The 24,579-nt window shown below is 35.0% G+C and overlaps 1 protein-coding gene across 1 annotated transcript in view; it reads right to left on the reverse strand.

The window, feature by feature from the left end:
* UQCR-C2 (Ubiquinol-cytochrome c reductase core protein 2) overlaps positions 1–24,579 on the reverse strand; it is a 91,771-nt gene that overhangs the window by 52,044 nt on the left and 15,148 nt on the right. The window contains exons 4-7 of the mRNA XM_090371493.1: positions 19,898–19,962; positions 14,004–14,060; positions 12,031–12,155; positions 3,073–3,170 (exon numbers count right to left, since the gene is read on the reverse strand). Of these exons, the coding sequence (XP_090227619.1) occupies positions 3,073–3,170; positions 12,031–12,155; positions 14,004–14,060; positions 19,898–19,962 (345 nt within the window). The remainder of the gene's footprint in view (positions 1–3,072; positions 3,171–12,030; positions 12,156–14,003; positions 14,061–19,897; positions 19,963–24,579) is intronic.

The raw sequence follows: 24,579 nt of genomic DNA on the forward strand, positions 1-24,579 counted from the left end.
TGGACTGGAGATGTGCAAATATATCCCCAATTCACAACAGGGGATCGAAGGGTGACACGAGTAATTACAGACCAGTTAGTTTAACTTCTGTTCTGGGTAAAATAATGGAGTCACTGGTTAAAGATGCATTGCAGGATCATCTAGATAAGACTGCAGCAATAATTCAGACACAGCATGGGTTTGTTAAGGGAAAGTCTTGTCTGACAAATTTGATAGGATATTATGATGTGGTTACAAAGGAACTGGATGCAAAAAATAATTTTGATATCATATATTTGGATTTCAGGAAAGCTTTTGACTCTGTTGCACATGGAAGACTATTGTACAAATTGGAGCAGAATTGTATTAAGGGTAAGTTGCTACAATGGATAAAAGGATGGTTAAGTGGGAGAAGACAGAGGGTGGTAATTAATGGGTGCTGCTCTTCGTGGACAAATGTTATTAGTGGAGTCCCACAGGGTTCGGTGTTGGGTCCTCTGTTGTTTTGTATATTTAACAATGATATTGATGAAGGTATATCAGGCTTAGTGTCGAAGTTTGCAGATGATACAAAGGTTGGCAGGGTTATTAATGACAGTAATGGCAGTGTGCTACTGCAACAGGATCTAGAAAATTTGGGCAGATGGGCTAAGAAGTGGCAACTGAAGTTTAACCTTGACAAATGCAAAGTACTGCATATGGGTAGAAGTAACCCCAGAGAAATGTACCAACTGTGTGATACTACACTTAAGGTGGGAAAAAACGAAAAAGACCTGGGAGTAATTGTGCAGTCATATATAAGAAGTTTTCTGAGCAATGCAGACAGGCTGCCAGGGCAGGTCATAGGGTTTTGTCAATGATATATAGGAATTTTGCTAGCAGGGAAAAGGAGGTGATTGTCCCTCGTATAAGGCAATGGTCAGTCAGGCCACGCCTTGAGTTTGTTATTTGTTTTTTTTTTAGGGGCATTAGCAACTAAGGCCATATTGCTCCGTGAATATGCAGTGGTCATTCCCTGACCTTTCCGCATCCTCCGTATTTGGTGGTGACGGGCTCGAACCCCGGTCTAATCAAGAAGCGTGTGCTGCTCCTTCCCACCTGGCTATGGAGGCGCCCACGCCTTGAATACTGCGTACAGGTCTGGAGGCCTCATTTTAGGAAGGATGTAGATTTACTTGAGCGTGTACAGAGAAGGGCAACAAGATTGTTGAGGGGAATGAAGGGATCCTCTTACCAAGAGAGGCTTAAGCTGGAGTGGCTGGAGACTAGGCACCTGCACGGTGATCTGACTGAGGTGTATAAGGTCTTGAATGGGTTGAGCATGCTGAATTCTGATGGGATCCTACCAGTTGTTCAGATTATAAACCTAAGGGGGCATAAATTCAAATTAAGAAAAGACAGATGTAGAATAGATGTGCGGAAATTTGCCTTTAGCTAGCAGGTGGTTAATTGCTGGAACAAATTTCCATCTGTTGTTGTGGAAGTTGATAGGTTAAATAAATTTAAGGAGGAACTGGACAGGCATTTGGAGGGAATGGTGTGATTTTTTTTTTTTGGCTGATGCTGCATAAGCTCATACACTTGCTTTCTTGCATCACATGCCGCTACTACTACTACCTGATAATAGCCCATCATCACCAGGGATGAGACTGATGTTTTCTCTATGACTCACAAAAAAACATGAACCATCAACTTGGAAATCACTCTCATTTATCATGATAAAAAAAAAAAAAAAAAAAATTGGTAAGATAGACTGAAAGGGAAAGCGGTAGACTTTTCTTGACCATCACAGTAGTGTGCACTATGAATTCATTCCTAAAGGTGTCACTGTGAATAAGGAAATTTTCAAGAGGTTTGATTTTGGTTTTTATGGTGCATGAGCAACTAAGGCTATGTTGCAAGACGTAATTTTGCATAAGCATCCAGAACAGTATGAAGCAAGGGCTGGAATTTATTGCACAACAATGCACCTGCATACCATTCATTTTTCATGCAACAAGGGTTCATGTAACCAATAAACACAGTTCGGTGGCATTAAAACATGCTGCCTTACTCTCCTGACCTCTCATCATGTGGTTTTTCTTTTTTGGAAATTGAAAAAAAGGTTTACATGGCCATCACTTCTGCAGCAAACAAGAGCTTACTTATATAACTCAAGATGCTCTTCTGCAAACAGTTCCTAAACTGCTATCAGCAATTGTACATGCTGTGGTAGAAATGCATTACTACTCAAGCAGAGTATTTTTTGATTGACTATATTTAGGTTTAGTTATGTTTTAACATAACTAAACCTAAATACAGTCAATCACAAAATACTCTGCAAGTCCAGAAACTTTTTCTATGCTACATACTATAAAAATATTTTGCATAAAATACAATTAAAAAAAAAGTTCTGTTTATACCCTAGGTCAGAGGAGTTTACAATTAATAATTTTGCATTGTTAAATTTTACAATTTCATAATGCAATGTTCTAATGTAAGCAGAGGAAAAAAAAGTTATAAACCAATTGTAAAATTATTAGTGTAGTTCTAAATAAGCATTAGAGAAGAAAATTTCCAGTACAAGAAATTTTGGTCTTTCTTTCTTATTCTATCTTTAAAGATCTGATTAAATAATTCTTATTTAGATCTTGATACATTATCCTTAACATCAATAAAAAAACAGACTTATCTTCTGCATTTAATATCATCCCAATGTAAAAAGCTATTTCTAATTATGAAATTTGCATTAATTGCAGTGATTTCCATAAAAAAATAAAACATACAGAGATGATGGAAAGCTAAAAAAGATTGCAGGTACATTTTTAATATACTGCATATGCTCTAGCCCAGGGACCATGAACCAGTGGCATGTGTGCCACTAAGAGCATATATAGGAAAATATACAGGCATGCAGATACCCATAAATTGTTTATATTATAAAAAAAAAAAAAAACATTTTGGTTTCAGTTTATTTTCGGCATGCAGGCCAGAAATGGTTTGCTATTGTGCTCTAGTCACTGATTTGGATTATACATATGCTCCCCCCACCCCACACCTTCCATTCCTTTTCTATATATACACTACATACAACAAAGTAACTAAAATACTTACCATCTCTGGATCATGTTTTCCTAACATAAAATCAGGGGAATAAAGAGAATTAGACAGGCCTCCTCGAAAAGCAGCCTTGTGCACAGCTTCCATCAAAACTATAATAAAAGAAGCACTTTATACAAACAGAGTAGATAAGAACAGAACCCTCTGAGGTCTGAATTTATATATATGATATATGTATAAATTCTAGCAGCTCTCTGATTGACTTGAAATGAAGTTTATTACTATAAAATGTACTAACTAAACTAATCACAACTGTAGATAAAAGCAAAATTAAAACAATGATATATAAATATTCAATTAAACTAGTTAAAAGCATTAAATATAAACAGTAGTGTCAGTTATCCGGAATAATTGATGTCCGACCTCTTCTGGATAGCCAAATTTTCCAGATAATCGAACCGGATAATTTTTCCAGTAAGATTAAATAAATTTAATCTTACCTTATGATTAAATTAAATAAGATTAATTAAATAAAAAAATATATAAACCAATCTCGGAAAGCAGAAACATCCATCCATGCATTTTTATGATTTTTATACAAAACAGGAAAATTAGAAAGATTTTTAAATGCTCTCGGTTTTTCCGACTTACCAATAATGAGCACGGACAATCTGTGCATCCCAGTAGCATTTGCACACATAGCAATTGTAACTCACCCTTTTCTCATCTTAAAACTTGGTGCAGGCATTTCTCTTTTAGCGGCTAGGGTTTTTCTTAGTAATGCTTTCCATAATAATCCCGTCTGTAGAAAGTTTCTGGCCTTGAATATCTAGTTCACGTATACCATGTCTCAGTTTAAAGTTTTTTCAGCCAACCTGTGATTGCCTTAAAATCTTCATTACTTCTTAATTTTTGATTAAAATCAATGCTTTTTCACATAACATTGGGCCAGACACTAGTTCACCAAAACTTCGCTCTGAATAAAACAAAAAAAATTAAATAATATAAATAAAGTGAGTGCACTCAGGTTTCGACATAGTCTTTTTCCTGCTACATCCTCCTTCACTATCCACACAAATTCTGTTATAGCACTGGAATTTTTCTTGATGTCGTAAATTGTTGAAGTCCCCACATTAAACTCTTTGGAGAAATTTCCTAATTTTTTACCTTTTCTAATTCTATTAATAATTTCTGTTTCTTGTTGCAATATTAAAACTACGTGTTTTCATTTCGTTCACATTTTACTGTAAAAAATGGAGAAAAATGATAAATCGCAGTTTCGGGCTGATATTATTCTTACCAATCTGGAGCTAAACTAATGAAATTCACTCATGATTTCCGAGAAAACCCAGTAGTCTCTGTGATATTTTTCCAAAGCACATTTCTGAAGGTCACATAGAATTCTAGAGGTCACAACCATAAAACAATAAAAACAATTTGCAGTTTTCAGTTTATTGGGCTTTTTGTTTGTACATTCTGTTATAAACGGATAGTAAACTCAATCTTTGGCTAATTAGAATCAAAATTCAATTTGCAAACGTGATCACCATACCCGGCACTTACTGTATTACCATTAATAGAAAAAAAAGAAGAAAGATTAGCCTTTCAAATTATTCCGGATAACCGACGTTCTACTGTATTAATAATAAATCAGATAAAAATACAAAACAGATAGTAGTGTTCAGCTTCAAACTGTACATCAGTGGCTGGGAGATGATGTATATATGCTATGTTTTCATGCAGCCAGTCACTCATGTCAGGGAGGACAGGAGGGGAAGAAAATTGTCCATGCATCCATTAAAAAAAAGATATTTATGTTGTAAGTGAGTTAGTAAGGGAGAGAGGGAAGGAAAAATGGGAGGTGTTCTCTAATTAAGGAAAGAGGGGTGAGGGAAATAATCAGTAACTTCCATGATCTACAGACAGTACTGTTTCTTCCCTCAGCACATCTCCACAACAAAGATAGCTGATCCGTGATAGCATAATGTATACATAACCGCTAGTCACTGATGTATGGTATGTAGCTTAAACCCTAGCCAATGTTTTCTTAATTGAGAAAGGCTCCATATAGATGACTAAAGCTATTATCTATTTTGCATGTTTATTAGATTTATTATTGATATATTTTTAATGCGTTAACTAGTTTATTTTAATTGATTTTATATATGTCATCACACTTTTGTTGCTTTTTATCTACAGTTGTTGTTATTTTAATCTGTATATTTTATAATAAAGTTCAATACAAGTCATTCTTTATTATAAATTCTAAAATCTTCATTACAATTACAGGTGGCCACAAGAATTTATATATGAACGAGAGCAGATATTTAATGGCATCAAACAAGAATTCCTTGAACTAACAATAATACATAATACAATTAAAGCAAAAAAAAATAAAATAAAATAAACATGAATAAACAACTAAGTAAATGAATAACCTGTATAAAAAAAACTAGAACAAAGATACTTCTCTGTTATGACAGTATCCAGCTTTCAAAATCTTTTTTTTACATAGGTTATTTATTTATTCATTCTTTCCTCGAATAGTTCATTCTTTGAGATATTTTTGTTCCGATATTTCGGAATTAAGTTTCCATCAAGAGGATGCTGTTTAGGAGTATATAAAGATTTATTTCAGAGTTTTTCTTTTTATTCTAAGCCTTTATTCATATAGGCATCCTGGTTGTCACAGCACAAGGCTCCAGTCTCTCAACCCTTTCTAATAGTGGAATTTAATTATAATTTAAGTGTTATGTCCTTGCTGATAGTTCTCAATATTGTGGTTCCTGCCAAAAATGGGGGCTCAACAGACAAAATTCTGCTTTAATATTTAAAAAAAAATTGGTAATTTACATTTGGCTAGCATTTAAGTTTTGGAAGTGTGGTATTTAATCAAAAGTTTCTTAATCTTTTGAGGGGGATATACATATGTTTACATTTTCCAAGGAACATCTTATATGGTACTTATACATATTGAATTTTCAAGATTGTTTCAAAAGGGCTGTTATAGTGTGTCCATTCATGAATGAACTATCTTGAAATCTTCCCATAGGACACAGACACAGATATTACAGATGGCATCTTGAAGTTATCTTTGAAAATCAGAGAAGATCATGCCTATTATCCACCGTTGTCTAATTTTGGTTGATACAAGCTGAAATTCAAACCAAGAAGTTGATGAATCCTCCAGGAACCCAAGTTTCAGTATTTCAAGACCATCCCCATCATAAATAAATAAAAATAAATTTTCTGTTTATACTCCGGGACGACCAAACGGTCAGAGGAGTTCACAAGATAGACAGAATACAAGAAACAGCACCGTATTCAGCAATCACGGGCTTGAACCCCGGTCAGTCAAGGCACGTGTACTTATGCACCCGCGCGCCTGACCACTAGGCTACGGCGGCCTATTTCATGATGCACTAAATACAAGATCCAGTTCATTTATTTGACAGAACACTACCAGATTGTCTACTTATGGAGTTTGTAAAGGCAGAAGTTTATCAGCAATTCTCCACCAAAAACTGAAAAATTTTCAGAAAAATATTACACATATTCTTCACAGCAAACCAGCCGAGATAATTTAAAAAGATGTTTTTGAATCTTGGGGGGGGGCGGGGGTGAACAGAACAGTACCTTAAACTTGAAGTTTTAACCTTGAGCACATCTTATAATAAAATGTGTCACAGTAATATCAAGTGAAATAGTTATTTCAGACCAAATTAATGAAGACCATACTGTAGTATATTAATTTTTATAGATTAAATTATATAAGTCACACCGTTCATGTAATGAAATGTTGTTAATGCTTTTGGCTGCTGCTGTTGTTGTTGTTATTTGGTTTTTAGGAGCATTAGCAACTAAGGCCATATTGCTCCGGGGATATGCTGTGGTCATTCCCTGACCTTTCCGCATCCTCTGTATTTGGTGGTCACGGGCTCGAACCCCAGTCTAATCAAGAAGCATGTGCTATGCACTGCTGCCCCTACCCACCTGGCTACGGAGGCACCAGGAGCATTAGCAACTAAGGCCATATTGCTCCGGGGATAATGCGGTGGTCATTCCCTGACCTTTCCGCATCCTCTGTATTTGGTGGTCGTGGGCTCGAACTCCGGTCTAATCAAGAAGCGTGTGCTACACACTGTTGCTCCTGCCTACCCATTTCGGCTGCAATATTTGAAGCCAACCAATGAGATGTACAATATGCTACTGCTCTTTAGGTTGGTAACATAATTTTATGATAAAATTCTTCCTAACAGCCACATTAAGAGTGAATAGTTCTTAAAGGTAGGAAGTGCATGTTCCTGAATTTTCAGAAGACTATTTAATTACAGTCCCAACTGCAAAGCCTTTAAAGAAACGTCCATGATCAAGTATGATCAAGTGCTCACTTAGTACCTGCTATTCTCTGCAGTAATTATGAACATAGCCATAATCACTTAAAAGTGGCTTTGAACCTATAAGATATTTTTGAACCTTGAAAAATATGGATCCATATTTTTAAATTGGTGAATTCAATTTTAAAAATATAATATATGGGTATTTAAAAGCATCATCTTGACTGAAATTCAGCTGAAAAGTAACCTTTCCATAAACATGATTTCCAGATATCTCCCAGGAAAACAAAAAAAAACTAGTATATACTCATACATTTATATTGAAAACATAATTTTAATAGTCACATAATGAAAAATTTATGCAAGTACAGCCTCCTTAATATTTAGATCTTTTTTCGGGCATTATGCTTCACCACTTATTTATCAGTGTAAACTAATCTTAGAATGTAAACAAAACATACTATCCTATCGTCAAAAATAATGGGGCACCCCTCTGATTGCAACAAGTAATTATGGCTACAAATATGCAAATAATTTGCCTATAAGGTGACCAGCAGTTAGCCTGAGAGTCAATTAAATGTCTGTGTTGAATGACAAGCATAGAGAAAGAGCTAACAGAGTTTCATATGGAAACGAGGAAAATATGAAGAAAATGTCTGGGCATGCTATTGCTTAGAAATTGAATATTCCTAAGTTGATAATGTGTTGTTTGTTTGTTTGTTTGTTGTTGTTGTTTGGTTTTTTAGGAGCATTAGCAACTAAGGCCATATTGCTCCGGGAATATGTGGTGGTCATTCCCTGACCTTTCCGCATCCTCCGTATTTGGTGGTGACGGGCTCGAACCCCGGTCTAATCAAGAAGCGTGTGCTACGCACTGCTGCTCCTTCCCACCTGGCTACGGAGGCGCCTTTGATAATGTGCTGAAAAAATGGAAGCTCAGAGGTGACTGAGTCAAAGAAAGAAGTATGTAGGCATATACCGAATAAAATACTGGATGAAAGGAACCAATGCATTTTGAGATGGCCGATTACCTCATCTAACAATCAATCCCTAAACCAGTGGTTCCCAATCTTTTGTCACTCATGTCACCTTTAATTTAAAAGATGAATATTAACAGCACACCAAAATAGTGATTGCCATCAAACTCAATGGAATTTTTCCTAATCTTGCAGCATACTTGAAAAGGGTCACGGCACACTGGTTGGGAACCACTGCCCTAAACAATCAGAATTTGGAGTTGTAAGCAGTCACAGGCAACTTGTGTTTCCATAACATGTGGAGAGTGCATTCTATGAATTTTGATGAAAGAGTCAAGGGTTCGCAAGCTTTTGATAACAAAAACAAACAGAACTGTTGATTGGTATGGTGCGAAGGCACACCAAACCTGAATTGTGGATCAATGGAAATTGGTTCTGTGGAGTAATGAGTCATAATTCATTCAGTCTGTTGAACATCTTTGGGTATGGAGGATATCTGGAGAATGCTTATTACCTAAGTGTATTGTCCTAACTGTGAATTTTGGAGGAGTTTCTGCACTGAAGTTCTGGACAATTCTGGATGCCCCACATCGTGGTAAATTTTTTTTTTTTTTTGAAATGACCCTTAAACCTTCCACACAACAATGCTTACTACCTGAGGCTCAGTATTATCCAATCTGTGAAGTTGGAAAGAGGAAGCGTCATGGTCTAGTGCAGTGATGGCGAACCTTTTTGAAGAGTGGGTCAATTTTTTTTATTTCTTTTTTAAAATACTAGCCCGTGAGTCATAAGTTAGTGGTCTCAATTAGAAAGGGGGGGGGGTAAAAAGGATGCCAATTATTTGGAAACATCAAACAATTTGTTAAGAGATCAAGTTGATAGTTGAATATTTTTGGTTCTCACTTTTGAAATAATCCAAAAAAGGTTTTAGTTTCCTTTTTTGATTTATAACTTTAACTTTTGCAAGTGAAGAGTTAAAAAAAAAAAAAGTAAATATCGAAGCTTGATTTGATACCTTGTACTGCACCAGGTGACATCATGACCAGTATTGCCTCTGCACAAAGTATTTGAATGAGCAAGGAATAAAAGAAAACGCCTTTATTTTGAAATATTCTTCATTAATAATTAACATAATTACAGATACAGTATGTGTAATAAAGTTGATAAAAGTATATTTAATGCGAAATTTGTTGTTGCTTACTTTCAGACAGTTTCTTAATATTAGGTACATACTTCGTGTTCATTACTTTAATACATTTTGCAGTCAATTCATTTCCAAGTTTATTCCTGTTGGAAGATTTAACAAAATTTATTGAGGAAAACAATTTTTCACATGAATATGTGGACCCGAACGTTGTGAGAAGAGCGTTAGCCAGTTTCCTCATACATGAAAAATTGTTCGGTAAAGAATACCATGCGTTTAATATAATATTTTCAACTTTTAGTGTGGGATCTTCATTAGGCCTAGCTGCATTACTTTCTGAAATTTTTCCTTCTACTTCGAAAATCAAGTTTTCAAATTTATTTTTCCACACTATGCTGCTTTGGAATTCAATTAATTCCATTTCTAAGTTAGTGATACCTAGCCACATAAAATCGTTTAGCTGCATTGTATCGTACTCTGCTTTATGTGCACATAAAATAAAGCGAAATGTATTTTCCAAACTTTTAAATTGATTATATCTCTCATGGAAAGCTTGTTTTATTTTTTGCAAAATGGTTAAATATATTTTAATTGCATTTTCTTGAATGTCAAGAATATTTTCAAAATCTTTAGTGTTTTGAAAATGTTTTTGTAATTGAGGAAAATATTTCATGGTGCTCATTTCCAAATCTTTAATATAAGATGTCAAGTTTTTTCATAAATATTTTGATATTTTCAAACATCATTAATGCAATTTGTCCATGTCCCTGAAGTTTTTTATTCAGTTCATTGAAATGCTGAGTGATATCACATAAGAACATTAAATCATTTAGCCAATTTATATTTGAAAATTCGTCATAACTATTCTTTTTTTCATTCAAAAAGAGCTTTATTTCGTCTAATAAAATGACAAACCGATTAAGAACTTGGCTGCAACTGAGCCATCGAACATTGTTTTATATCAAAATCCCAGAATATTGGCACTCAATTTCCTCTAATAATTGTGCAAATTCTCGCTTATTAAGACCATTTATAAAGTTAATAACTTTAATTACAACTGGCATTACATTAGAAAATGTTTTTAAACCTTGCTTCGCACATACAACTTGCTGGTGTATTATACAACGAAATTCTATCAGAGAATGTCTCTAATATTTTGCTTAAGCTGCTGAATAAAACCAATGTTTTTTTCCCACCATATTGTGAGCACCGTGTGTTGTTCCAAAAATAAGTTTTTGTAGGTCAATTTCCATTTTTTTAAAAATGCATTATCAAATTCTTTAAAAATATCAAGACCGGTACACCTTCCTTTCAATGTTATTAGTTTTATTAACTCTTCTTTCATTATATTGCCTGCATTATATCGAGCAAAAACTGCTGTTGCGCATAACCATTTACATCAGTACTCTCATCTAAAGCAATCGAATACATTTCTACAGACTTTAAGTCGTTATGTATTTGAGAAGAAATATTTCTTTCTAATTCTATTACTCGATCTTTAATAGTATTGCGACTTATTGGTAACTCATTTATACGCTTTACAATCGAGTCTTTTTCTTTAAAATCTGAAAACAGTAGAACTACATTCTAAAAATGCTTGTTTTACAAACTCCTTCTGAAAGAGGTTTCCCATGGCGAGCAATGCAATGGGTTACTTGAAAACTAGCAGCTGTAATGTTATTTTTCGGAGTCAAAAAAGTTTTTAAAACACTTGTTTGTGAATCATTCTGTTTATTTTTTTTATTTTTTTTTTATAAATCTGACATTACATATTTATATTTTATAATTGTTTAATATTTTCGATTATCTTTTCTCTGTGTTCTAATTTAAAAAATTAGGCCAATATTACAATAAACGCGTGCGCGTGGGTTACTTACAAAGCCTTCGTGGGTCAGTATCTGACCCACGTGTCATAGGTTCGCCACCACTGGTCTAGTGTGTTTCTCGTGGTACAACTAGGTCCACTGGTAACAGTGCATGGAACCATGAATGCAATATTCTACAATGATAGTCTAGATGTCCTAACACTGTGGTAATTCTTTGGAAGCAGCCCTTAAACCTTCAAACACAACAATACTTAATGTAACAAAGCAAGGACTGTGAATGCAGTCCTTGCATTCACAGTCCACTGTGAATAGAAACACTGTGGCCAGCACAGAGCTCCAACCACAATACAACTAAAAATTGTTGGAGTGAACTGGAACACAGAATTGGAGAAAGAGCAAGGCCAAGAGAACCCTCTTTGTTAGTGGAGTTCACAAATGTTTGACAGGAGAAGGAGTGGAGCACAGTGCCACTAGCTTTCTACCAGAAATTAGTAGAACGTCTTCCATGACATGCTGAAATAGTTATTACAGCCAAAGGTAGAATTTCTTTATATAAACAATATTTTTCATAACATGTCCCACAACTTTTGATAGAATAGTGTAGAGTAGAGAAAGCAATGGGAAACAACTTTACTATATTCATTCCCTAAAAGTGAGTAGGATATGCCATAGTTCCCTTAGTATTGTTTTTAAAATATTTATAAATATATATTCCCAAATATGTTTACCAGTCACTGGATCCTCTTGATAGAGAGCAAGATCCACTTTCATTCGAGGAACAAAATTCTTTACCTCCCATGGTTTGAAAACTTGATTGGCAACCACCTCAGCCAAAAACTTCATTCCGATATCTCTAAAGGTAAACAGATTACTGAAAGTTAATAACTAATAGCAATAAATTTCAAAAGCAGTTATTAGTATGGCAATTCCCAAAATATGGGCTATAATAAATTTCTGGATTGGGTAAAAGTTTGGTAAACAAGTATCTTATAATCACTTATATTACTAATCCTATTGAAGTCTGGTAAATAGTTTGGTAAACAAATAGAATATATTTTGATTGGATTGAACTGTAAACCTTAATTTATGAAAGTAGGTCACAGGTTGAGAGAGATGGGAACTACTTTATTAGAATACTATTAATAAAAAGAAAATCCCATATTACAGAAACTTGTCAATCTCTTGGCAAGAAACTGCATTTGTATTTGCATTTTCTGTGTAGTTTTATCCTATACAGTACAAAGTCCTGACATTTTTGAATTCAATGTGAAAATTGGGATAAATTATTCCTGTTTCAATTTTATAATTTCTAATTTTAAACTATACCTAATCAATTTATTTTTTGACAATGAGAAAGTTTGTTCCTGTTTGGCTTAGTGTAAAAGAAGAAAATTATACATTTAAAATCCAAAGATATCCACGCAGTCTCATAAAAGGCTGCATTATAAAAAAGTAACCTTACAAGTTACACATATTGAGAGAGAATTAACAGATCAAAGTTATAAAAAAATGTGCACAAAGGAAGTTAATATATTATAATATCATGCACCTGACGTGAAGTATGAGTTTAATAATATTAAAGACATTTTTTGAGATATATGACACCAAGTTATAGGTATATCACAGGCATGTACAAGCATGTACAGCCATTCTATGAAAGTACTACTCATTAGAAAAAGTTACAGAATTAAGAATATTATAATCTAATTATAATTATCGATTCATTATCGATTTAATGAATTTTTTTTAAGCAAAAGAAGCATTAATTTATAACATCAATCAAACTTATCTTACTCATACTTTGTTTCAAACATATATATCTACTTTGTCCATCCTCCCAAAATAATTACCATACATGCTTTATAAAACTAATTATCTGCAATGTAAAACTAATTAAATTATAAACACTTTCAAGAAATAATCACAATCAACTGTCATGCACATCTTCTGGGAAGGGGCCATTAACAGTAAAATTACAATACTTAAATTCAAAATCTCAACAATTTTAAAGCAAAGGACTCATATCACAAGAGCATAAAACATTACTGTACTGATGGGTCAGCTTTAATCTTTGTGCAACACTGAGCAAATGCTATTTCTTTAGAATATTCAGTTCCCCATTTGACATTGTGGTGCTTTCAGGAGAAGCAGTGGTGGAGAAGTAGGCACCAAAAGTAAACAACCTGACAACCCATTAATGAATATTCACAATATATCAGATGCTCAATGGTGCAGAAGTTTTAAAGGCTCAACAAATTTATGGCATAACATGAGGATCATATGTATTCTGTACTGCATTAGATTAAAAGGCAAGCAGTACTGTTCAAGTTCACACTTTCACAGCCTGTCCAATTATGCATGTTCTGGAGCTTAAAATCATAATATGACATCATATGCCAATTTTTTTTTAAGTTACATAAATTTCATGTAAATTTTATACAATTGCATTTAAACATTTTAACTTTTTGGCACCAAGGTTAATAAGGAAATGGCATACAGTCTAAATAAATAGCAATATGCTTCTATATTGAGGCAGTGCCTTTTATTTAAAGTGCATAGTGCAATATCGAAGTAGCCCACAATACGAAATCAGTGTATTCAGTAACAAGCTTAGTTTTCTCAATGCTAAATAAAGCTGTATCCTAACAGTACAATTAAATTAAAAATTCAAATCACACTATTTAAATTCAAAAATACTTACAAATGATCTCGAATACATGTTGTAGTATAAATCATATGATCCCTTGTTTGAGTTGCACTAAAAATAGAAAAAATTTATCTAATCAATATTCAAAAGAATTTATATGAACATGATAATACAAGCACAAAAAAATTTTAACCAAATCTCAAGAAAAAATTTCTAAAATATTCTAAATCAATGCTTCTCAACCTTTTGCAGATACAGACTGCTTCTATATTTGAAACGAAAGCTATGAACCAAAAAAAAAAAAAAAATAGTGTAAAAAAAAGACCTATATATGCAAATATTCAATAACTATTTTTTAAATAAATATAATGATATATACTCACACTTAATATATGTAATATACATTAGGATGTTATAGAAATACCCACATTTCTCCATCAATTTTAACATTATTGTTGTCTACTACAAAAAGGTTCTGTTTTTTTGACAAATTTTGCAAATCACTTTCATTACACAGACCACAGGTTGGGAAACACCGTGGTAAATTGCGCACGCACGCACACACACACACACGCACACACCATGGTCAATCTACAATACTTTTACTGCACAGACATGAATATCACTGGTAAAAATCAAATCCCATATTCCTTAATGGGAGTGTACACCATAATTACTATGTGAATTTATTAACTGAATTATTTAAAGGAAAGCACAGACAACTAAAGTTGGGGGAGAGGGATAAATATATTAACTGTAAATTGTACTTATGTGTATTTCACTATACTGAGAATAACCACAAGACACCTGCCAAATATAATGTATTTCAAGAGATGCTGGTGGATATATCCATCATATACAAAGGGAAACTAAATTCATTAAGATTGGTGGTGGAAAAAGACAATCAAGACAAAATTTGTTTTCAAAAGGAAACAGAATGCACAGGCCAGTTTGCATTATGTGGCTCAACAAAATTTATGGCATAACATGAGAATCAGATGTATTCTGTACTGCATTAGATCAAAAGACTTGCTGACTATAGACAAGTGGGGGGAAAGCCTTTAGAGAAAACTGCAATGATTTTTGTTAAATGGATGAAGGGTGGAAAAACCACTCATCATTTATTTGACAGAGGACACTGGGCTATAAGATTATTAAAAATTACAATCACTTATATGGCCTCTGCAGCTGAGTGGTCAGAAGCGAGAGTGCAGTAGCACATGCTCTTTGAGTAGACCGAGGTTCAAGCCCCTGACTGCTAAATATGGTAATCTTTTATTTACCTTTTTTTTCCCTTTTAAATGGCTTATGAGAAAAAATAAACTATTTAGCTAAGAATGCATTCCCTATGTGCTAAATTGGACAGATCTCCAGAAGACAGTGGGTAATACGACAGCTGGGGAAGCAATCTGTGCATGTATGGTCGTGAACTGGAATGTTTACTCATATGGAACCAGCAAGGAGAATTTAGGAGATTTTCACTCCTACTTAAACAACATACACTAAAACATTAGCTTCCCTCAAAGCAAAAGAAAATAACAACACTACCTTTCCTTAATGTACTTGATGTAAAGGAAGTAATTCATCATGAGAGTGTACCTCCATAAACATAGCAACAGTGTCATAGTGAATGGTCTGACCCCAAAGACCCTGCAGAATTGCAAGACCCTTAGGGCGAGATGTAATGGTTGGTTGCAAATGTAATAGTTGCATTCCATTACATAATCAAAAATCACCAGTTCCATTTAAGAAACTCATATATCCTTGCCATAGAACACCACCCTTTCCTTGATATGTTGTAAAGAAAGCAGATTTCCCACAAGAGTGCACAAAAAATTCATGATTAGTTATATCCTTGCCATAGAACACCACCCTTTCCTTGATATGTTGTAAAGAAAGCAGATTTCCCACAAGAGTGCACAAAAAATTCATGATTAGTTAGTATTAGCCATATAGTATTAGTAATGGCCACATGGTGCAAGAAAGCCTATGGCTTATGCTGCACCAGCCAAAAAAAAACAAATAAAACAATGATAAAAAAAAAAATAATAATAACAATTAATAAAAGAAAAGGAAATTAAACCTATCATCCTATGCGTTTCCCTCACCCGAAGGTACTATCCAGATGACCTTTGAATTTCCCCAAACTGTCAGCCTCTACCACCCACGTAGGCAACTTATTCCAGTAATTTATAACTCGCTGTCTAAAATAAAACTTCCACCAGCCCAATCTAAACATTTCCCCCGTAACTTGAATTTATGTCCCCTAGTTCTAGCATCATTTATAATCTTGAAAATTTTCGTCCATTTTACTGATGCCTCTCAGAGCCTTAAACACCTCAATCAAATCTCCTCTAAGGTGTCTAGTTTCTAAACTCTGTAACCCACGTATTCAAAGTCTTTCTTCATAAGGACGCTCTTTTGCCAATCTCATCAGGCGAGTTACCTGTCTTTGCACCCTTTCAGGAAGCTCGATGTCTTTCTTTAGGTGCAGTCTCCATACTTGAACACAGTATTCCAAGTGTGGTCTAACAAAAGCCTTATATAATGGGATTATCATGTCCCTAGATCTTTTTTCTGGAAGTAGATCCCTAGATCTACTTCCAAAAGTTCGATAGATCATCGATAGGACACCATGGTTCTTCTTTGCAACCTGTTTACAATTCTCAGAGAATTTCATGTCTGACCGTATCATAACACCCAAGTCCCTTTCCTCCAGTACTGGGTTTAGTTGAACTCCACCAAGTGAATAAGTTATTTTGGGATTACTGTTTCCCAGATGTAATACCTTACACTTTGTTGGATTAAAGCATAGCTGCCATTTTTCTGACCATTCCTAAAGTCTATCTAGGTCTCTCTGAAGAAGTTTAGCTTGACGGTGATCATTAACTACTCTACCAATTTTAACATCATCTGCAAATTTAGACATCATGCCCTCTATCCCTTCATCGATGTCGTTTATGAAAATTAAAAACAACAGTGGTCCTAATACTGATCCTTGGGGAACTCCACTTCTTACATCAACCCAATCTGAGGAATAGCCATTTATCACGACCCTCTGCCTCCTGCCCTGAAGCCATCCTGCTATCCATCTAAGGATTTTCCCAGTGATTCCAACCTGTTCCAGCTTATAAAGCAACTGCTCATGTGGGACTGAGTCAAAAGCTTTGCTGAAATCTAAATAAACAATATCAAAATTATTCCCTAAATCCAGCTGGTGAGTGACCCTTTCAAAATAGCGAACCAGATTTGTTAAACATGATTTTCCCTTTACAAAACCATGCTGAGTATCCTTGAGAATTTCAATTCTATCCAAGTGGTCCTGAATTCCACCCTTGATCATTGCCTCCATGATTTTCCCTACCACTGAAGTCAGACTGACAGGTCAATAATTTCCCACTTCACTCTTAGAGCCACCCTTATGTATGGGAGATATATTGGCACTTTTCCAATCCAACAGAATCTCCTCAGAGTCTAGTGATGCTCGCATAATTAGCCTCAATGGTTCAATGCACTCACTTGCCGCCTCCCTTAAGATTATAAACTTGCCGCCCCCCCTTAAGAATATAGTGCAAGGAAGCCAGGCTTTTGTGTACCAGCCAAAAAAAATAAATAAAAATAAAAAAGTAGATAAGAAAATATAAACAATGTGCTTCCTGCCTCATCCAGGTAGTTGGACTTTCATTATCCAGTTGACCTTTGAATTTCTTCAAACTGTTGGCCTCAACTACCTGTGGAGGCAACTACTTATTCCAATAAACAACTCACTGGCTAAAAGAAAACTTCCTACAATCTAGTCTAAACCTCTTCCCCTGTAATGTCAATCTATGGCCCCAAGTTCTGGAATTCTTTGTAACAGTGAAAATTTCACCTTTATTCATTTTACTAACCCTTCTCAGAGCCTTATAAACCTCAATCAGGTCCCCTCTGAGGTGCATGGTTGTCAAGCTCTGTAGCACACATAATTGGGGTCTACATACACTGTGCTGCCACTTTATTAGGTACACCTACCTAATACAGTGTTGAGCCTCCTTTAGCCTTCAAAACAGCCTGAATTCATCTAGGCATGGATTGAACAAGATGCTGAAAATATTGTGCAGACATGAGTGTGTCACACAGTTTCTTGAGATTCGACGGAGGTGTAGGCCTGCAGCAAACAGCCTTTTCCAGCTTATCCCAAAGATGTTCAATAGGATTGAGCGGGCCACTGTAGCAAAGAAAAGTCATTGTCATGTTCCTCGAATCATTCCATAGCGATTCGGGATTTGTGCACTGGTGCATTATCCCACTGCAAGTAACCATCTGACTGAGGATAAACTGTCAACATGAACAGATGCACTTGGTCAGCAACAATGTTTAGGTACGATGTGGCATTCAGACATGAATCTATGGGCATCAATGGACCCAACATGTGCCAAGAAAACATTCCCCACACCATAACACTGCCCCCACCATCTTGCATGGTAGTCATCAGACATGAAAGGGCCATGGATTCATGTCATTTTCGCGAAATTCTGAGCCTTCCATCAACGTGATGCACCAGGAACTCATCAGACCAAGCAACTGTTTTCCAATCCTTGATAGTCCAGTGCTGGTGCTGGTGTTTCTGTGCCGATAGGAGACGTGCTCTCTTGTTCTTCATTGAAATCAAATGGGCTACGACAGCCAACGATGTGGCCATCGGCTGTTGTAGTCCATTCACGATAAAGTGCGACTAGTGGTCCGTTGCAATATTTTGTTCTGCGCACCAAGGTTGTATTCTGACGTGATGTACGACATTGTGGCCCATCTGTTTGCTTGCACAATTCTAGCCATCCTCCTCTGACCTCTTTCATCAACAAGCGATTTTCTTCCACAGGAGTGCCATTGAGAGGATGTTTTCTGTTTGTTGCACCATTCTCGATACACCCTTGAAACTGTGGTGCATGAAAAGTTCAGGAGAACTGCCATTTCAGAGATGCTTTGTCCAGCATGTCTTGCACCTACTACCATGCCACATTTGAAGTCCATTAGATCACTCCTTTTCCCCATTCTTGCTACGGTTTGTATGCTTAACTGATACTAGAAAGATTGTTCTGCTGCATTTATATCCACAACTGTGGTCATGCGACTTGCAACGTTGTGGGACAAACCATTTGTGTGCACAGCAGGGGTGTACCTAATAAAGTGGCAGCACAGTGTAAGTGGACACAGTATTCCAAATGTAGTCTTACAATTGCTTTATACATAAGATTATGACCTCCCTATCTCTACTGGATATTGTTCAATAAATTATTAATAGGACACCATGGGCTTTCCTGGCCTCCAGTTCATTCAATATGATACAGCAAAGTGTTATAGTGAAGGGACTGACCACAAGGCCCTGCAGAATGTAAGGCCCTTATGGCCTGTTGAGTTACATCAGCAATGAGGAGCATGCCAGTAACACCAGTGGAAGGCAACATTGCATTCCACTACATAAATGAAAATCACTGGTTACTTTTAAGAAACCCATACATCTGTGCCAGACTACAAGAGGAGAAGCAGAAGAAGAAGGAAGGAATTTAAAGATGATTGGGCCATTCAGCACAACTCAAAAAACATCAACAGGAACAGTGGGGTGTCCATTTGTACCATCCAATTATTATTGTTCCCCAACTTGTACTCCTGATCCATGCATATGAGTACTTATACCTATCTAACCCTTACTGTTGCGGGGTGGATTTCAGCAGATTGTTTCCCCTGGCCAGTGGCATCTTGGAGATCTGCCAGCCTAGCAGTAGAGACCCCGAGACTGGTGGCTAAATACATCCCTCCTCTTCTCATGATATACATAACCCTCCTTTTTATGGATGTTATTTTGGAAGCATCCTCTTTATATCAAATTAAATAACCATTAAAGATTTCTAGAGCTTATATCTTTATCCCAAATATTCAGTCTGCAGAAACACAGTTAACAGGATACCCACCTTAATTTTCCTCCTATATGTTCTATATTCCGTGTGATGCCAAAAACTGTTGCATTCTTTGTAGACTATATGAAAGAAAATTAGAATCAAAATAATTTTCTAAATAAATAAACATACATACATATTTTCTATTTATATAGCTAATTCTAGCATACAGATGTAATTTAATACATAACTTTGTAGGTACCAGTTATAGTTAAAAATTATAAATTGCAACCATAAAATCTAGAAACTGTGTACTTCATTCATAGAATGCTGTTAAATCATTTGTAGAAGGCTATAATGAGAAATAATTATATCGAATTTGAAAAGAAGTGTATAAATTTTCATGACTAGCCAAAATCAAGAGGCCAATCCTGCATTCATGTATTTAATATGGAGTACAATCAATCTCAACACAGTCAAACAACTTTCATGACAAGCTCTCATACTTTTCACAAGGATGATAATGATAAGACCATGTGGTAAAAAAACCTTGGCACATGGAGAATTCTGGGAAGAGGTTGATGTACTACAATTCATCTCTCTTCAGTGTTCCATTCATGACCAGTAAGGTCTATGGCACCTCTGAAAAGCCTTAGAGCAGTTAAGGTGCCTCCATTAAAAGATGTGGAGATTGCTGCAACTGTTCTTTGTGATGCAAGACCATTAGAGATGGACTGATGGTCTTGGATCTAGAGTCATCTGTTAGAGAACATTAGTCTACTGGTCTTTGCTAGAGATGGCATTATTTACCAATTCAGATGGTATTCTTTTATGTGGGAGGGGGGGGATGGACTGTTTTTTGCATACGGTCCCCTTTCCTGAAGCTCTATGTATATAGTCTGCCTGGAAACTACTGCACCTGTGGGTGCTAACAAAAAGAGAAGTTAGAAGTCATCTCCATATGGGACATTGCTGTTAAGGCCAGACAGTGTGCATTTCAAAGTATTAACCATAACTTTTAAATTACTATTACTGGCACATTTTAGGTGCTGGAAGTTTCAGGTTGTGACTGTTCTGCCATCAGTTCCACTCACAGAAATTCACAATCCTTAGTATTAATATCAGCTGTATGGTGCAAGGAAACGCCAAGCTTTTTCTGCATCAACCAAAACAATAAAATAAATGAATTACATTTTAAAAAATAAGCTGGCTACTGATTCCCTCCTCATGCAAGCACCTGTCCTTCATGTTTCCTCAATCTGTCAGCCTCAAATGGTCATGGTGGCAACTTATTCCAGCAATTAATAACACTTGGCACACTCATCTGATTTCCACTTGTAACTCTGCGTCATCCTGCTTACAGACATTCACCACTGCAAATCTAAATGTTTAAGCTCTACAAAAAGAGACACCAAATCTGTATTAGATTAAAAGCAAGTGATGCTATCATAGCCTGCCCGATTTTGTATTTCCTGGTGCTTAAAATCATATTCTGACATCATACTGATTTTTTTTTTTTTTTTAAATCTAAATATGATGCAAATGTTTAAGTTTCATAAATCTGCAAATATTTAAATTACATAAATATTTCAGGTAAAAATTTATGCAATGACATTTATAAAAAAAAAAAAAAAAAAAAATGCTTTAACTTAAATTTTGGAAACAGTGCATTTAAATAAGATTTGAATGCATGCTTTTATTTCCAGTTTCATTAAAATTTGTAATTTATAAACTGCAAAATAAAAAATAAAAGGGTGGTAGATTTATTGTCAACCTTTTTAGGGTACAACTTATTTTCTGTGACTACTGCACCTCTGGATGCTGACAGAAAATTCAGAAATTCCTGATTCAGTTAACATGAAAATTCACAAATGCAGTAAGGTAAATTATTAGTCCTTCACTAGTGGTGCTTCAAGCTATAACAAAGATGGAGGGGAATCTGACAGATGTCAACTTTCTTTTTAATTTCTAGAAAAAAACAATTCTGATTGGCATATTCTAATATTTCATCTTTTCTTAATGGAGTGCAGTGTTTATTGTATGCAATTTTTTGTTTTAATAAAAAAAATTTAAAAATGCTGTTTTACACCTTTCATTTTAAAAAATTAAAATATTAATTCTACTGAAAATTAAAAAAAAAACATTATAGGAATAAAAATATACAGATGAAACCATTAGATTGTTAAAATTTCCAGTTTAAAAACAATATGTGTGAAACCGAAAAAATGCACATGTACATATATTTCTACTCGTGTAAATAGTTTTAAAAATTATGCATATTTTATACTATTATTCACTTTGATTTTAAAATGTCTTCAAAATTTATTTCCAATTCAGCACATCGTGAAGTGCACGAAATTTGAATATTATGTGTTGCTAACTCTATCATGTGTGAATATCACCTTCCATGATTTTATATTTATTATTCAAAAATAATAACAAATTTTTCAAAGGAATCTTTCAAAAATATCATTTACAACCATTAACATCTACAGATCATATGGGAGAGGTCTACAAATAACTTGAGACTAGAAACAAACTCAATTCCAAGCTTTGTAATGTCAGTACCTCTCAGGTTACCATACTAGCATTACTATGTGTTGAGAAGATTTGACATGAAATAAATGGAGACCAAAAACAGTGCCACTGAACTGGATATGTTCTCTTATGCTATAACTCTGAAAATGAACTTAGCACAAAAAAAATTCAAAAACCATACCAAGTAAAAATTTATCTATATTTAGGGAGGAAAAGAAAATCCAAGTTTTTTTGTATCTTCAACCAACATGCAGGCTCATTATTTTTAAGAGGAATCTAACGGCTCCTCCTCACCACCACAGGGTTAAACAGATTTACTGTATCCACTGTAGTAAAATTAATTTCACTGCAATGCATGCAGTAAATAATAAAATGTCATTATTAACTATAATCAAATGTGACAAGCATGCCCTTAAAATGAAATTAATTTTTTACTTGCATATATTAATAAGAGAAAAAAGCATTAAGCAATGAAGATTACCTTCACATAAGTGTAATGTGGTTACAAAACCCAGTTTGTGTTTTCCCCTTTATTTTATACAAGACAAATACAATTATAAAAATTTATTCCATTTGTTTATAATATATTTATATAAAGACAACACAACAATATTAGGAAAATTTTCACAATTTTCATAGGAATATTTTCTACGTATACAGGAAAATTTTCCTAGTATTGTTAGCTTCAGACAGTCTGTGCATGATTTATTACATGTAGTACATTCAAAGAGTTTCCAGAAAATTGCATGTTGCTATTTAAATGGTTTGCACTATGTCATAAGGTTTTGTGGAGCATTGACGTTAACCTTGGTACATGTGTGCCAAGTGGGAACTAGTTTGACCATTTCACTCATGTGTCACTGCTGACTGATTGCAAAATGTCACAGTTTGAGCAGTGTGTTAACATCAAGTTCTTCTTTAGGGAAAAATGCTACAAAGACACTGCAAGCATTACAGAAAATTTATGGAGATGATGCTTTGAAGACAACACCAGTTTACGACTGGTTTAACTGGTTTGAAAAAAGGACAGAAAACAGTGAAAAATGAACCGTGCACTTCAACTTCACAAAACAAAGAAAACAACATGAAAGTGAAGGAAGTCATGTGAAATGATGGGCAAATGACTGTTGAAATTGCTCATAAAGCTGGACTGTCTCTAGGCTTAGTACACACAATGCTGATGCAAGATTTAGGAATGCATCATGTTGGTACAAAGTTTGTGCCATGCAGTCAGATGATCAAATGAACTGTAGGAAAGCCATCGCAGGTGATTTGTTCGAAAAACCTACTCAGGATCTGAGCTTCCTAAGTGGCCACAGAGGATGAGGATTGGGTGTTCACCTAGGACCTTGCAACCAAGGTGGAATCATCCGAATGGCACACAAAAATGTCCCCACAGTCCCAAGACTTGTGCAACAAAATCCAATGTCAAAGTCAAGCTGATTGTTTTTTTCCGACAATGAGGGCATAGTGCACCACCACAAATTTGTGACTGGGGAGAAGCATTACTGCTGCTTACTATACTGAAGTTTTGACATGTTTGCATGATAACGTGAGGCAAAGATGACCTCAAAAATGAAAGGATGGCTGGATTCTGCACCATGACAATACACCCAGTCACACAGCAATGGCAGTTACCATTATTTCCAAAATGATATATCCCTGTTATATTATTTTAAAACACTGAAATAGAAATGAATAAACAAAAAGTAAAACGCACAATAAATGTTTATTATCTCCAACTTCCAATTTAAAATAAAATGAATGAAAGTCAGAGTGCCAATATCATTTTAATATACTTCGGTAGTAAGTGTGTGTTGAAGTTTAACAGATAATACTTATCTGTTAATCTTGCAATAATCACATACATAGCTCTATGCTTTCCATGTGTGGCCTCTTGGGAATACATATGTAGATCAATGTTTGTCATGAAGTCATTTCAAATGATATGTGTATATATGCACTAATTGTCTTAAAATTTGTCTAGTAGATTCGATGATCTCTTTACCATTAGAAGAGACATATGATGCAAGAAAGCAAGCTTATGCAGCATCAGCCAAAAAAAAAAATAAAATAAAGCACTTCCATTTCACCCCTCCGTTCGTTCAAAATACCTGTCCAGCTGAGCCTTAAATTTATTTAGGCTATCAACTTCCACAACAAGGGATGGAAGTCTGTTCCACCAACCAACTACCCGCTGGCTAAAGGAAAATTTCCGC

This window comes from Mastigoproctus giganteus, chromosome 4 (genome assembly GCF_048544385.1).
Source record: "Mastigoproctus giganteus isolate SK-2022 chromosome 4, ASM4854438v1, whole genome shotgun sequence".
Classification (NCBI taxonomy): Eukaryota; Metazoa; Arthropoda; class Arachnida; order Uropygi; family Thelyphonidae; genus Mastigoproctus; species Mastigoproctus giganteus.